The following is a 14714-nucleotide window of genomic DNA, read 5'->3' as shown; positions in this document are numbered from 1 at the left end:
TGTCTATGATTTAATGTGTGTAAATTAATCGAAGTAGATCAAACTTTTATTGTGTATTTCTGGCTTTACAGCGTTGGTCTTTTAGCGGAGGGCATTGTGGGATTTGTGTCGTTTTGGAGCAGCATGGCGGACGCGTTTGGAGCCGATTTGTTCAGCGTGTTTGAGGAGGAACAGACGAGTTCCAGCAAGAAAGCGACAGCCCCAAATATTGCAGCTCCTGTCGGGTATGAGAGTTATGATGTGGTGTTGGATTTATTAAAGAAATTCCTGCTTAAATGGCACGTAGACGGAGCTGGAGTTAGCTTTCTGTGTAATTCTCCGTTCCACCTTAAATGGTGCAGCAGTTCCATTCTGGCGCCTCAGGCGCCAGAATGGAACTGCTGCACCATTTAAGGTGGAACGGAGAATTAGGATAAGCAGCAGGCTGTAGACGGTTAGCTCCCATGCCACATGTTAGAGCTTCACTAACCCGCATTATATTGATGAATTCTTGCCCTACAACATCCATTCACACGTTAAAACCCCCAGAAAACACCAAATATGCACAATAAAAGCTTTAAAAGACTTAATAAGCCTAATAAGTCCATCCAGCATATATGTCCATATAACATATAGCACTTAATGTATGTTTACAGTTCAAAATATAGCTGATAGACTTGCTATTAAAATGAATTTAGTATCTTTCAAATATTTCAATCACTTATTAAGCCCTATAGATGCCTATAAAGATAAAATGACTAGGATCCAGTGGCCTCTACTAAATACACAAGTGAATATGGAGACCATAGTACTCTTCTCTTCGCCTGAGCACTCTCAGAAGAGGAGGGTCTTCAGTCTGGGTTTGAGGACAGCGAGCGTTGGACTCCCTGCTGTTCGGACACCCAGGGGAAGTTCGGTCCATCACTTCAGTGCAGGACAGAAAAAAAAAGAATGGACGCTCGTCTTCTGTGGATCTTAAAGGATGGCGGGTCGAGCCGGGCCGTACTTGAAGCTGATCAGGAGGGGTTGGTCCGTTCAGTCTTGCCTGAGGGCTCTGGGACTATTGGTGTAGAGCGGTATAGTCACCCAGGCCGGGAACCGAACTCCAGTGTTCCACACCAATCACACACCATTGCCGTTGATGACTGTGGGGCCTGTAGTGACTGATCCCAGTCCCTAGTGTTCCCTAGTAAATCAGCACTAATTGGGTCTTCATGTGTCTGTTTTTCAGGAAAGCTGCTGGCGCTCATGGCAAAGAAAAGGCAGAGTCTCCGTCTGTGTCGCGGGCGAAGCGTGAGGCGGATAACGATGGTGGAGAGGAGGTGGTGTTCGGTAAAAAAGCTAAGCTAGAAACTGTGTCAGCAGAGGAGATCAAGTAAGGCTACCCCTCACGGTAGAATCCTCTCCGATGGTCTGAATTTACACTGAATTAATTAATAAATAATTGTGTAGTCATTGTATTCCAGTATGAATCTGCAGTGTGTAGTTCATATAGTATAACAATAATTGTGGATTTGGATCCAGTATGAATCTGCAATGTCTGTAGACTTGTGTTATTAATTGTATAGTCGTTATATTCCAGTATGAATTTGCAGTGTGTGCAGTTCTTTTCGTATGACAAAAATAATTGTGGATTTGGATCCAGTATGAATCTGCAGTGACTGTACTCAAACAGCAATAATTGTAGAGCAATTTTCAATCCAGTATGAATCTGAAGTGTGTGCAGTTCCTATAGTATAGCAGTAATTGTGGATTTGGACCCAGTATGAATCTGCAGTGTGTGCAGTTCCTATAGTATAGCAGTAATAATTGTAGATATGGATCCAGTATGAATCTGCGATGACTGTAGACTTGAGGTAATAATTGTGTAGTGATTTTATTCCAGTATGAATCTGCAGTGTGTGCAGTTCCTATAGTATAAGTTATTGTGGATTTGGATCCAGTATGAATCTGTGATTTCTGTAGACTCTTAATAATAATTGTGTAGTCATTGTATTCCAGTATGAATTTGCAGTGTGTGCAGTTCTTAAGGTATGATCAAAATATTTGTGGATTTGAATCCAGTATGAATCTGCCGTGTGTGTGTAGACTCTTAAATAAAAATGTGATTTTTTTTTCAGTATGATTCTGCAGTGTGTGCAGTTCTTAGTGAATGACAAAAATAATTGTGGATTTGGATCCAGTATGAATCTGCAGTGAGTGTAGTCAATCAGCAATAATTGTAGAGCAATTTTCAATCCAGTATGAATCTGCAGTGTGTGCAGTTCTTAAGGTATAACCATAATTGTGGATTTGGATCCAGTATGAATCTGCAGTGACTGTAGTCAATCAGCAATAATTGTAGCGCAGTTTTCAGTCCAGTATGAATTTGTAGTTTATAAAAAAAAAAAAATACACAATTTCTTTCATTGTCTGTATTTTTCTAGTTTGACCTCTTGATCTGGGCTGACTGTTGGGCACTGTAGCTCATGTTTTTTGAAGTGACCCCTTCAGCAGGATCCTCGCTGCACACTGTAAAAGCCAGTGTGATTGGTTAGAGAGTCACCATTTGCATAGTGTAGCTTCAGTGTGGCTTAAATCACTGTAATAACCCATAAACAATGTGATCTGAATCCCTGTATTTGAATAAATATGAAGGTGTTGTTGAAATTGTCCAGTAAGTAGCTTGATTTCTCTCAGTCTCACAGACCTGATGCCTAAAGTGAAGGTGGAGCAGGTGGAGACGGTGGAGGGCTGCACGCATGAAGTGAGTCTGCACACACAATTCACTGCCTGCTTTCACCACCTGTTAAGATTGTACAAATCTTGATGCATCAGATTAATAAATAAATAAATAATTTTGTGCATTATTTATCATTTTTATTTTATTATATATTATTAATATTAAATAATTATATAATTTTATTATATTTTATTTATTTATTTATTTATTTATACTGACTGTTACAGGCTAGGGAAACAGGTTGAATTCAGTAGCTTGTCTGCTCAAAGCTTTAATCTCTGCACCCAAAGGTGGCGCTGCCGGCAGATGAGGAGTACACGCAGCTGAAGCCGCGAGTCGGGAAAGCAGCCAAGGTAACTTGCTGCAGTGAGGTGTCTGTAGGGTTTCTGTTGATGTGTATTTAATAAATGAATGACTGGGGTAGAGTGGGATGTGGTTGATGGCTGGGAAGGATTAGTCGATGCTTTAATCATGTCTCTCCGTCTCTCCTGACGTCTTGTCTTCTGCAGGAGTACCCCTTCATTCTGGACCCCTTCCAGAGGGAGGCCATTCTCTGTATCGACAACAATCAGTCAGTCCTAGTGTCTGCTCACACCTCCGCCGGGAAGACTGTGTGTGCTGAGTGAGTCTAATGTGCTGTTCTTTATCCAGTCTGAATCTGCAGTGTCTGTAGGCACACAGGAATTATTATTAGGTATTCCAGTATGAATCCGCAGTGTGTGGCTCCTATAGTATAACAATAATAATTGTTTAAAATTTAAATCCAGTGTGAATTTACAATGTCTGTAGTCTAACAGTAATAATAATTGTGGCACAATTTTCAACCCAGTATGAATCTGTGATGTCTGTAGACTCTTAATAATAATTGTGTAGTCATTGTATTCCAGTATGAATCTGCAGTGTATGCAGTTCTGATGGTGTAACAGTAATAATTGTATATTGTAATTATAGTATAACATAACGTATAATTGTGTAATAGTATAACAATTGTGATTTGAATCCAGTATGAATCTGCAGTGTGTGCAGTTATTATAGTATAACAGTAATAAATCTGCAGTGTCTGTAGTCTAACAGTAATAATTCATAGTAAATTCATAATTCAGTCCAGTATGAATCTGCAGTGTCTGTAGACTCTTAATTGTGTAGTCATTGTATTTCGTAGTATGAATCTGCAGTGTGTGCAGTTCTTATAGTATGACAATAATAGTGGATTTTAATCCAGTATGAATTGCAGCACAATTCTCAATCCAGTATGAATTTGCCGTTTTTAGTCTGATAATTGTAAAGTGTGTTTATTCCAGTATGTATTGTTTAATATAGAGGTCCCTTTCAGAAGACTCTCACTTGTTCTTGTCCTTCATAAAGTGTGTGTGTGTCTGTAGGTATGCGATTGCTCTGGCTCTGAGAGAGAAACAGCGTGTGATCTTCACCAGCCCCATCAAAGCTCTGAGTAATCAGAAGTACAGGGAGATGTACGAGGAGTTTCAGGACGTGGGTCTGATGACCGGAGACGTCACAATCAACCCCACAGCGTCCTGCCTCGTCATGACCACAGAGGTACGTCTGCAGACGCGCAGCTGGACTGGTGAAAAATTCAGTGTTTGTGTTTTTGTTTCCATGCTTGTAATATTTCTCTACAGTGACTCCGTCCAGTCAGAGAAATCAGTTTATTAACAATTAATAAATCATTTGAATGTTGATAGAAATGACCCGCTGCTCTCTCCTCTGTGGAGGATGTAGTCATTTTAGTGTGTTTCTAAGGTCAGGTCAGTTCTATTTAGTTTTTGATAAAATTATAGCAGATTTGTCAATAATAAATATTTACCGTATTGTTTGTTTGGATTTAGCACATTTATTATAATTAAATTTGAGCCTGGTCTTACATTTTTCAGATTTTGAGGAGCATGCTGTATCGAGGGTCCGAAGTGATGCGGGAGGTGGCCTGGGTCATCTTCGACGAGATTCACTACATGAGGGACTCGGGTAAGTCACGGCCGTTAGCTGTCTGCCCAATGTCCTTCAGATATTGAGGTTACGTTTAGGTGTAGACGTGTTACCTGCCTACAATTTAAAAAGTTCTTACTGTGTATAGTAAAACAAACGTGTGTGTGTGTGTGTGTGTGTGTGTGTGTGTGTGTGTCTGCGTCTGCAGAGCGAGGTGTGGTTTGGGAGGAGACGATCATCCTGCTTCCTGATAACGTCCATTATGTCTTCCTGTCGGCCACCATTCCCAACGCTCGCCAGTTTGCGGAGTGGATCTGCCACCTGCACAAACAGGTACTTCAGCATCCCTGCTCTTCTGTAGTGGTTATTATGCTAGGGGTGGAGCGATGTCACTTATGGTGTTATTATGGTGATAATAACCCTAAAAACTTGTGTATCGGCCAAAATCAATCCAATCAAATCTCCTTGGTTTACTCTGACCCTTTCCTGCCCCGCAGGAACACACGCACAGCTAACATCACACAGTGGGACAGTGGTGCTCAGCAGTTAGAGCTCCAGGCTGTTGATGACAGGGTTGTGGGTTCGATACCCAGGCTCAGCAAGCTGCCACTGTTGGGTCCTTGAGCAAGGCCCTTCACCCTCTCTCTGCTCCAGGGTGCTGCAGCAGTGGCTCCGGGCATGTGTGCTCACTGTCCACTGTGTGTGTGTTGCACTGGCTGTTTTTGGGATGGGTCAGGATTCACCCCCTGGCCCCGTTTCTAGGGTAAAAGGAGGGTAAAGGGCCTTGCTCAAAGTTTGCTAAACCTGGGTATCGAACCCACAACCCTGTTCTATAGCCTCTACACCCAGCTTGCTGTTTGCTGCACGTTTGTCATGGCTGAGCTGCTGAGATTACCCATCAGTAACACATTGCAATTAATTGATTGATAAACACCTGTATTGTGATGAATGCTGTGCTGGGAGCGAGGTGCAGCCCCAGCCCCCGCTTTTACCACATACGTGAACCTGAAGAAGGGAAGGTAAAGGGAGGGTTAATCAGGTTCTGAGTGTTGGTGTTCTTGGCGGTTCTAAACACATCGGCTGATTTTGTGTTCCTGATTTGTTTGTTTGCAGCCGTGCCACGTGGTTTACACAGACTACCGCCCCACTCCCCTGCAGCATTACATCTTTCCAGCAGGGGGCGACGGACTTCACCTGGTCGTGGATGAGAATGTAAGACTGGCTTTCTGTTGCTCAGTGTCTGAGAGGGGAGGAGAGGGGAGGACGGACAGGCAGGCTGCTGAACTGTGAGGGAGAGCGTAGTCTGGCTTTAGCTGCTGCAGGCTGGGCTTAGCCTTTAACCGCCGTTCTTCAGATAACGGAGAATCTGGGTTTTTCTACATTATTAAATTACTTAATTACTTTATTACTACTTATATTAATAATAGTCAATAAGCCATGTGTCAATCAATTACGTGTTTAGTATTTTATTATTTTACTGATTTCACAGGGACGGCACACATCATTATTTCTAAATATAAAAGTGCTGCATTTAAGCTGAATGGCTGATTATTTTAATCACAATCCCTTAGATTGATCGATTCTCCTCCTCCTTTTTGTCCTCCTCCTCCTTCTTCTCCCTCTCGTCGTCCTCCTCCTTTTTGTCCTCCTCCTCCTTCTTCTCCCTCTCGTCGTCCTCCTCCTTTTTGTCCTCCTCCTCCTTCTTCTCCCTCTCGTCGTCCTCCTCCTTTTTGTCCTCCTGCTTCTCCTGTTTTACATAAATGTGCCTTTCAAGGTGCACAAGGACTCTGTACTTTAAAATAATAAAATGTTAATCACAGAGCAGAACATCACCCAGTTCATCAATATTAAAACCATAAAACCCAGTTTATGAAGAAGGGGAGGCTGCCAACACGTCCCTGTATGAATTAATCAGTATACAGAGTATTAAAATAATATTTTAACTAAACCCAATAAAACTGTATTTGTGATGTTAGTGACTGATCATGTCTGGGGTTCTTTACTTTAGCAAATACTGTCGTCTCTTGTGCTGAGGTCTAACACACACAGTTCATATTGAATGTTTATTTATTTGTGTATTTATATATTTATTTGTTTTTGTTTGTAGGGTGAGTTCAGAGAAGATAACTTCAACACAGCCATGCAGGTTCTGCGGGACGCTGGAGACCAGGGGGCGAGCAGCGGGGGGAAATGGGACCCCAAAGGCAGGAGAGGAGGCACTAAAGGTGAGGGTTTGAAAGAACGCTTCTCTCAGAGAAATCAGGAACGGGGTCAAGCTCCTGGAGGGGAGAGAGTTCGGGTCGGGTTTGGACCTTATTTAATTCTGTATGAAATGGGGTTAGGTCTGAACGTTTGATCGGTGCGGGTTTGGTTTTTGTTTTTTTTGTTTTTTTTTCCCCTTTTCTGAGTGTTTGTTCTCTTTTTGGTGTGTGTGTGTGTGTGTGTGTGTGTGTGTGTGTGTGTGTGTGTGAGGGGTGTTTGTCATTTATCTGCATCACTGATTTAACACTGTGTCTCTGCAGGTCCGTCCAACGTGTTTAAGATCGTGAAGATGATCATGGAGAGGAACTTCCAACCTGTCATCATCTTCAGCTTCAGCAAGAAGGAGTGTGAGGCCTACGCTCTGCAGGTCTCCAAACTGGACTTTAATACAGGTAATGTGAAACACACCGTAACTGCTGTTTTACATATGTTGGTACATATGAACATTTCATAGAGCATTATAGAGCGCCCCCTACTCTTCCTGTAGTGTATTACAGTCTGTCAGAATGAGCGTGTGGATCATATGAGCATCATAGAGCGCCCCCCCAACGCTTCCTGTAGTGTATTACAGTCTGTCAGAATGAGCGTGTGGATCATATGACCATTATAGAGCATTATAGAGCGCCCTCTACTCTTCCTGTAGTGTATTACAGTCTGTCAGAATGAGCGTGTGGATCATATGAACATTATAGAGCATTATAGAGCGCCCCCTGCTCTTCCTGTAGTGTATTACAGTCTGTCAGAATGAGCATGCGGATCATATGAAACATTATAGTGCATTATAGAGCGCCCCCTATGCTTCCTGTAGTGTATTACAGTCTGTCAGATTGAGCGTGTGGATCATATGAACATTATACAGCATTATAGAGCGCCCTCTACTCTTCCTGTAGTGTATTACAGTCTGTCAGAATGAGCATGCGGATCATATGAAACATTATAGTGCATTATAGAGCGCCCCCTATGCTTCCTGTAGTGTATTACAGTCTGTCAGATTGAGCGTGTGGATCATATGAACATTATACAGCATTATAGAGCGCCCTCTACTCTTCCTGTAGTATTACAGTCTGTCAGATTGAGCGTGTGGATCATATGAACATTATAGAGCGCCCCCTGCTCTTCCTGTAGTGTATTACAGTCTGTCAGAATGAGCATGCGGATCATATGAAACATTATAGTGCATTATAGAGCACCCCCTATGCTTCCTGTAGTGTATTACAGTCTGTCAGAATGAGCGTGTGGATCATATGAACATTACAGAGCATTATAGAGCGCCCCCTACGCTTCCTGTAGTGTATTAGTCTGTCAGAATGAGCGTGTGGATCATATGAACATTATAGAGCATTATAGAGCGCCCCCTACGCTTCCTGTAGTGTATTAGTCTGTCAGAATGAGCGTGTGGATCATATGAACATTATAGAGCATTATAGAGCGCCCCCTACGCTTCCTGTAGTGTATTAGTCTGTCAGAATGAGCGTGTGGATCATATGAACATTATAGAGCATTATTTGTGCAGTTTGTCAGTTGATTTCGTTTGATAATCCCAGTTCGATAAAGCTTGCTGAAAACGTTAGTGAAGGTGATGCAGTGCTAACTTTGTTTCTGGCGACTGTGTTTCGACCCTGTAAACTGTGTATTTCAGTTTAAAAGCCTGTCTTGAAATTTTTAGTCTCCAGGGTGGGTCAACATGTGTTAACATGCACACATTTGTTGGTTTTGCCTGCTTTCCTCCCATCAATCACTTTACAGCGCTAAAATCTTATTTATCCAATTTACCCTTCCAGTATAAATATAATCACCCAGCTTATTTATATTCCTTTCAAAATTCTCTCTCTCTCTCATTTTTTTACATCCACCTCCTGGTTTCTTTTGTTTCCCTTCCCTTCCCATGTCCATCTTTCTTTCTGACTCCTGCCGTGTGTGTAATATAATGATGGAACATTTTTCTCTTTATGCCAAAAGCACTTGAAGTTCTCCATCTCTCCGCCAGTGTTTCCGACCAGGTGCTTTAACCAGTCGATGTGTTTCTCCAATCTCTTCATCTAGATGACGAGAAGAAACTGGTGGAGGAAGTTTTCAGCAATGCCATTGACTGCCTGTCTGATGAGGACAAGAAGTTACCACAGGTATGAATACATTTTCCTATCACTGGTGATGTAACTACTAAGGGGACATGGGGGGGGTGCCATCATGCTAAAGCCCACACAGTGGTTCCACCGTGACCAGGCCCCTTAGTCTGTTCTGGCTCCACTCTATTGGGACCCTACACTACACTAATACTGGGTAGGTCCTCCCTTTCCTCTCAGAACAGCCTCAGTTCCTCATGGCATTGGATTCCACAAGATGTTGGAGACCTTCCTGAGAGTCTGGTCCTTGTTTACAAAAAGTTTCAGGTAGTTCCAGCAGATCTTTCAGAAGCACTGTCATACCTGAAGAGCGCTGAACTTACGGTCATGTTCATGAAACCAGTTTGAGAGACTTCTGCTGTGTGAGATGGTGCATCATCATGCTGGAAGTATCCATTGTAGAAGAAGGTAGTCATGAAGGGATGCACATGGTCAGCAACAATACTCATAGTGTGTGGTCTTCACGCGATGATTGGTTGGTATTAACAGCTCAGTGTACCACCACACCACCTCCACCAGCCTGGACTGCAGGTTGTGTCCATGGATTCACCATTGTGCCAATTTCAGCCCCTACCATCTGTGAGCCTCAGCAGAAACCCAGGTTTACTAGACCAGGCTACGTTTCTCCAGTCTTCAGCTGTGAATCTGACGGAAGTGGAACCTGATGTGGTTCTTCTCCTGTTGTAGCTCATCCTCCTCACGGTTGGAGGTGGTGTTCAGTCCAGTCTGACCATTCTCTGGTCTGTGCCAAAAATTCCTAGAAATCAGCAGTTCTAGAAGCACTCTAGCCACTCTCAAAACCGCTGTGAGATCATTCTGTTGTGATCATTTGACCATTTTGCTGCCACATGATTGGTTGTTGGATTAGTAATCTGCTGTGGTGGATAAGATCATAGTCTAAATCAAGCCCCCAAACCACACATCCGTCCCACTGAAAGGACTAAGGAAAAGCACCTTGGTGTGCAGTACGACCCCAGCACTGTAGTCCGGTTCTTCGTAAGGTCAGTATGGGTCAGTGCTGTAGCTATGTGATTCTGATTGGATTCTCTCAGGCTTGTGTTGAAAGTGTGTGTGTGTGTGTACGTGTGTGTGTGTGTGTATGTGTGTGTTAGTGGTGATAACCTTTCAGTATTTGTTTTCACTTTTTTTTTTTTTTAAAGGGAGGGTGTGTGTGTGGTGCCTCTTTTTGGTTTCCTAATTCTCCCCATGTTCTCAGGCTGAGCTTCCCTGAGCTATTTTTAACTTCTGAATTGCTTAGATCCATAAAACAACTCTAACAGCCTTCAGACAAACACGCAAATTAGTACAGGGTGTAAAATCTCCTCCAGTTAAAAGCTGAACTTTTATTTTTTTGCACCACAGAAAGGCTGAGCATGAGCATGTTGAGCCATCTGGTGCTTTAAATAAGTTTTTGATGATGATCAGGAAATTGGAGGAGGTCAGTTCCCTCTCCAGTCCGTATAGGTGCGGTCTGAAAACTAAAACAACCTCCACTTTTGGGTTTATTGTTTGCTGCGCATTTCTGTACAGTGTTGTTCAGAGGTTTTATGCTCCCGATCCCTTTAGTATTCATAATATTAATATTAAGTAATTTCTCTTAGCTATAAGGGCTTCCTCATTAGTGCCACAATATCCTGCACTTGCAGCATAATCAGCAAGCTCTTAGGCAGAACTTTATTTCTAAACAGACATCATGAGTCAGTGTCCACTCTCCTCATTTCTGACCCGAGACAGACAGGGACCGAGACAGACAGGGACCGAGACAGACAGGGACCGAGACAGACAGGGACCGAGACAGACCTACTTCTACGCTCCTTCAGCCTCGTAGCTGTAGTAGAAAACCTCTTAAAGCTTGATCATTCACCCATCACTGTAACTGGCCTGAACTCTGCAGCCCCCCCCAGTGCTCCTCATTGATGGACCTTCCCATAGCTCCATGTCCTCTCCCCCTGTTGCTCTGACTCATGGTGGCTTTCGCAATGCTGCGAGGTTGCGTTTGAGGCTGGAAGGACAGCTCGGCTCCAATTTTGCTTTTAGCGTAAATGTTAAGCAACATTCCCCCGTCACTCAGCCGGGATGGCCAGAGTTTGTGTTTTTTGGCATGTAGACGTACTTGCAGTGTTTTTCCATGAGCTAGTCCTTAGGTCATCTCGTAGGCCATTCCTGACTCACTCAGAATAGCTGGACAGGCTTAGGTACGCTAATGTGTATGATCAGGCCCAGTAACCCCAGCCGGACCATGCTTTTGCATTGGGAGGGAAGTTCCTGGACTCTGGGTCATTAAGAGCTGTGAACTTGCTCTACACTGACCTGTCAGCTTATGTTCACTTGCTGTGGGCTACACTGGGCCATTTTATCAGAAACGCTTCCTGCTGCTCCAGAATGCCACAGCTAAACATCCACCGGTAGCAGATCCGCATCCGCAGAATTGGCATGAATCCAGCCACATTCCTAAATCCCACTCCTCAAACTCTCTGGAGGTGTTCAGTAATCTCTAATAGATCGGATTATGTCATTCAAGTTAATTCAAGCTTTAAGATGACGTCATACCTTTTTCTCCTTCTGTCTTCAGGTGGAGCACGTTCTTCCTTTGCTGAAGAGAGGTATTGGGATCCATCATGGCGGACTGCTGCCCATCCTCAAGGAGACCATCGAGATCCTCTTCTCTGAAGGTCTTCTCAAGGTAGGAGTTTCTGAGGTTTTTGTATGGATTAGAAATCTCCTGCTCCATCACAGTGGAGAGAGTTCATCATCTAGTTAATAAGGTTCTAGTGAGGGAAGCTCATTCTGCTAATAACGAAAAATGATGCATCAATAAAATCCAATATTCTAATAAACTGGAAATACACCAGTAGGAAAATGGTTGTATTGTGTTTAGTAATGTCTAAGCTTAGAGGTTTCTTTTGAATTATTGGTCTATTCTAACTAGCTAAGGCTTTTCTTGGGTAAATAGCAAAGCACTTTGTAAGTCGCTCTGGATAAGAGCATCTGCTAAATGCCGTAAATGTAAATGGTGCAGCGAAAAAAAAAAAACCTAGATAGCAGAACGGCATGGCTAAAGCTCCACCAGTTGGAGAATGACCTGGCTAATAATCCACAAACTGCAGTAGAGTCTAAAAGTCCACTGATGGTCGTAATCCTTGACGGTGTATTGTTTCCTTTTACTAAAATATGAAATTATGTATTCATGTAATTGAATTTAATAGTTTTTATTTATTTATTATTGATGTATTTTCTCCCAGGCTTTGTTTGCTACAGAGACGTTTGCCATGGGGATCAACATGCCTGCTCGAACCGTGCTGTTCACCAGCGCACGCAAGTTTGATGGGAAGGATTTCCGCTGGGTACGTGCACATATACCCTCGCCCAGCAGACACACTGATTGATAGTAAAGTAGAAGTGTACAGAGACTCAGTCCTCAATACTCAGCAGTTATTTCAGTTAAAAACTTAATATATTTACAGTAAGTTACCGACGTCTTTAGCTCAGGAACTTATTCTTTCAGTAGTGGTGAGTGTCCGGTTTCTAGAAATCATCTGGACATGTGCTGTACATGTGATTGAGGAATAGACAGTGACTGCAGGGGGGCGTGGTCTCTCAGTAGCCCTGCAGTGTGTAATGTACAGTGTGTCTGGGATTGAGGAGCAGCTTTGCTATTCAACTGTTTTGGTCTCATATCTAATAATTTTAGCCAAGATTTTGCTTCAGTATATAAATTTTATCCAATATATTCAAGTTTCTCACTTTTAGCTTTGAATATTCCTATTTGATTCCCATTAATTCCCATAATTACCCAGTCATTTCCATGGTAAATTTCCCAAAATTCCAGAAATTTTGCGACCCTAAGAACTCATAAGCTCAGTCAGTGTTATAGCCAGTTAAAGCTGTGGGTATCTTTACAAATACTGGAACTCATTATTACATTACTGCCCCTCCCCATGTAAAAGTATTCCCATATGGATAATGCTCCAGGCACACACACACACACACGTAAGCCCTCGGGTCTGGAATCCGGTCCAAAAGGCCACGTATTGTTTGTGTGAGCAGAAGGCAGTGACTCGAGCTGTTGGAATTAGAATTAAACAAATAAATATAAAATTAAAGTTCTTGGCGTCTCTGTTCTGGCGTGGAGCTGAGAGGGAGCTGCCATCCAGAACACTTTGTGAGGAACATCTGGTGTCGGAGTCTGCCAGAACTGAACAAAGCAGAACCTCTACCATGTCTCCACTGGATCCCCAGGCTGCTCCGTGTGTGATGGAGGGGCTCTTATTAAAGGGCTCATAGCCTGAGAACATGGCTGCTTGTTGCTCTTACAGAAACGTTTGCTACATAAAAACACCACTTTTCCCGAAAGTCACTCCTCAGACCATGTGAAGGAAACTCCGCTGCAGAAATGACCAGTTTTTAAAGTCTCATGGTTGTGATGTCATAAGAGAATTCATAGCACAGGAAACTGGATTAACTTTGCACTTTTTATGGAGCCTGTGGACACAGAATGAACCCCTCTGAGCTGCAGAAACTGCCTCATGGTTGTGATGTCATAACCTTGACTTCCCCCAAGCAGCCTCCAGTGCATTGTAAATGAGGGGCAGGACCTGATCGGCAGCCAATCAGAACAAGTTAATTTATAGACATTGGTCTTGGACTCGGCAGAGCGTAAGTGACTCATAATTTGAAAGATTTGAAGAGATTAATTTAGCTGGTTCGCTGGTTCGAATCCCGGGCATGCTGCTTGCCATCGGCAGTCAAGGCCCAAAGAGAGCACAGTTGGCCTTGCCCTCTCCAGGGTGGGTAGATGGGTAGACACTCTCCCCTCACATGACTTCGCTACGGTGCTGGCCGTCACTGGTGGGGGGTTATGTCCGGGTTGGGTAATTGGCTGTCCAAATTGGGGAGAAAATGGGATAATTTATTTTATAATTTATTTTAAAAAAATGTTTAACTTGCTTTTATTAGAGGTGGGTGATATGGGGGGGGGGATATTGTGATATTTAAATACATGTTTTAAGATATACAATATTTTATTTATAAATAAATATATTTTGAAAATATAAATAACAAATGTAAAAAAAAATTATATATATATATATATAATGTGTGTGTGTGTGTGTAAACCAACTCACAAACCTCATCAATGGCTGTCCAGATGTTTGTGAAGATCAAATACAAGACTGAATATGGAGTATTGGCCCTTTAAAAACTGGACACTAGCCCTGGACCCCGGACATGCAATTTGCGAGGCTTTCTCTGGACCTTTTTTTTGTTTTTGGCATCTGCAGATCAAGAGCTGTAGTTGTGGTATGAAGGCGCTCTGGCCGGCTGGGCTGTTTTTCTTTCTTGCCTGTGTTGAGATCTGAGAGGGGAAATGGATTAATCAGACCCACATGACGGTGATGGACTGTGGAACACGCAGAGCGCGAGCGGTGTTGCACGTGGACCGAGCTGAGAGGAGGTTCGGGAAGTCATTGGAGCAGGTTGGCTCTGGAGCCGACACTATGACTGACCTCTCTTCACTGTCCAGGCATCTGTGTAGCAACGTTGCAGTGGGAGTCGGGGCTTAACCAGAGCTTTCAACCAGTAAACGTCTGAGGGCTGATTTATCCTTCTGTGAGGACACATGTAAGCGAATCTGCCTCAGGATGTAGAGAGGGCTTTTATTCCTCCTGCTGCAGAAAAAGCTGAGG

General features: G+C 43.1%; 1 protein-coding gene across 1 annotated transcript in view; it reads left to right on the top strand.

Moving 5' to 3' along the window:
- Positions 1–111: 111 nt before the first annotated feature.
- Positions 112–14714, top strand: part of mtrex (Mtr4 exosome RNA helicase) — a 33658-nt gene continuing 19055 nt past the window's right edge. Inside the window, exons 1-14 of the mRNA XM_072659702.1 lie at positions 112–224; positions 1211–1354; positions 2659–2725; positions 2992–3054; positions 3211–3323; positions 4084–4258; positions 4594–4684; positions 4854–4978; positions 5759–5857; positions 6753–6870; positions 7168–7299; positions 8951–9030; positions 11603–11713; positions 12273–12374. Of these exons, the coding sequence (XP_072515803.1) occupies positions 124–224; positions 1211–1354; positions 2659–2725; positions 2992–3054; positions 3211–3323; positions 4084–4258; positions 4594–4684; positions 4854–4978; positions 5759–5857; positions 6753–6870; positions 7168–7299; positions 8951–9030; positions 11603–11713; positions 12273–12374 (1521 nt within the window). The 5' untranslated portion in view covers positions 112–123. The remainder of the gene's footprint in view (positions 225–1210; positions 1355–2658; positions 2726–2991; positions 3055–3210; positions 3324–4083; positions 4259–4593; positions 4685–4853; positions 4979–5758; positions 5858–6752; positions 6871–7167; positions 7300–8950; positions 9031–11602; positions 11714–12272; positions 12375–14714) is intronic.

This window comes from Salminus brasiliensis, chromosome 16 (genome assembly GCF_030463535.1).
Source record: "Salminus brasiliensis chromosome 16, fSalBra1.hap2, whole genome shotgun sequence".
Taxonomy (NCBI): domain Eukaryota; kingdom Metazoa; phylum Chordata; class Actinopteri; order Characiformes; family Bryconidae; genus Salminus; species Salminus brasiliensis.
The sequence above is the reverse complement of the archived record's forward strand: the minus strand, read 5'-3'. Positions and strand labels throughout refer to the sequence as shown.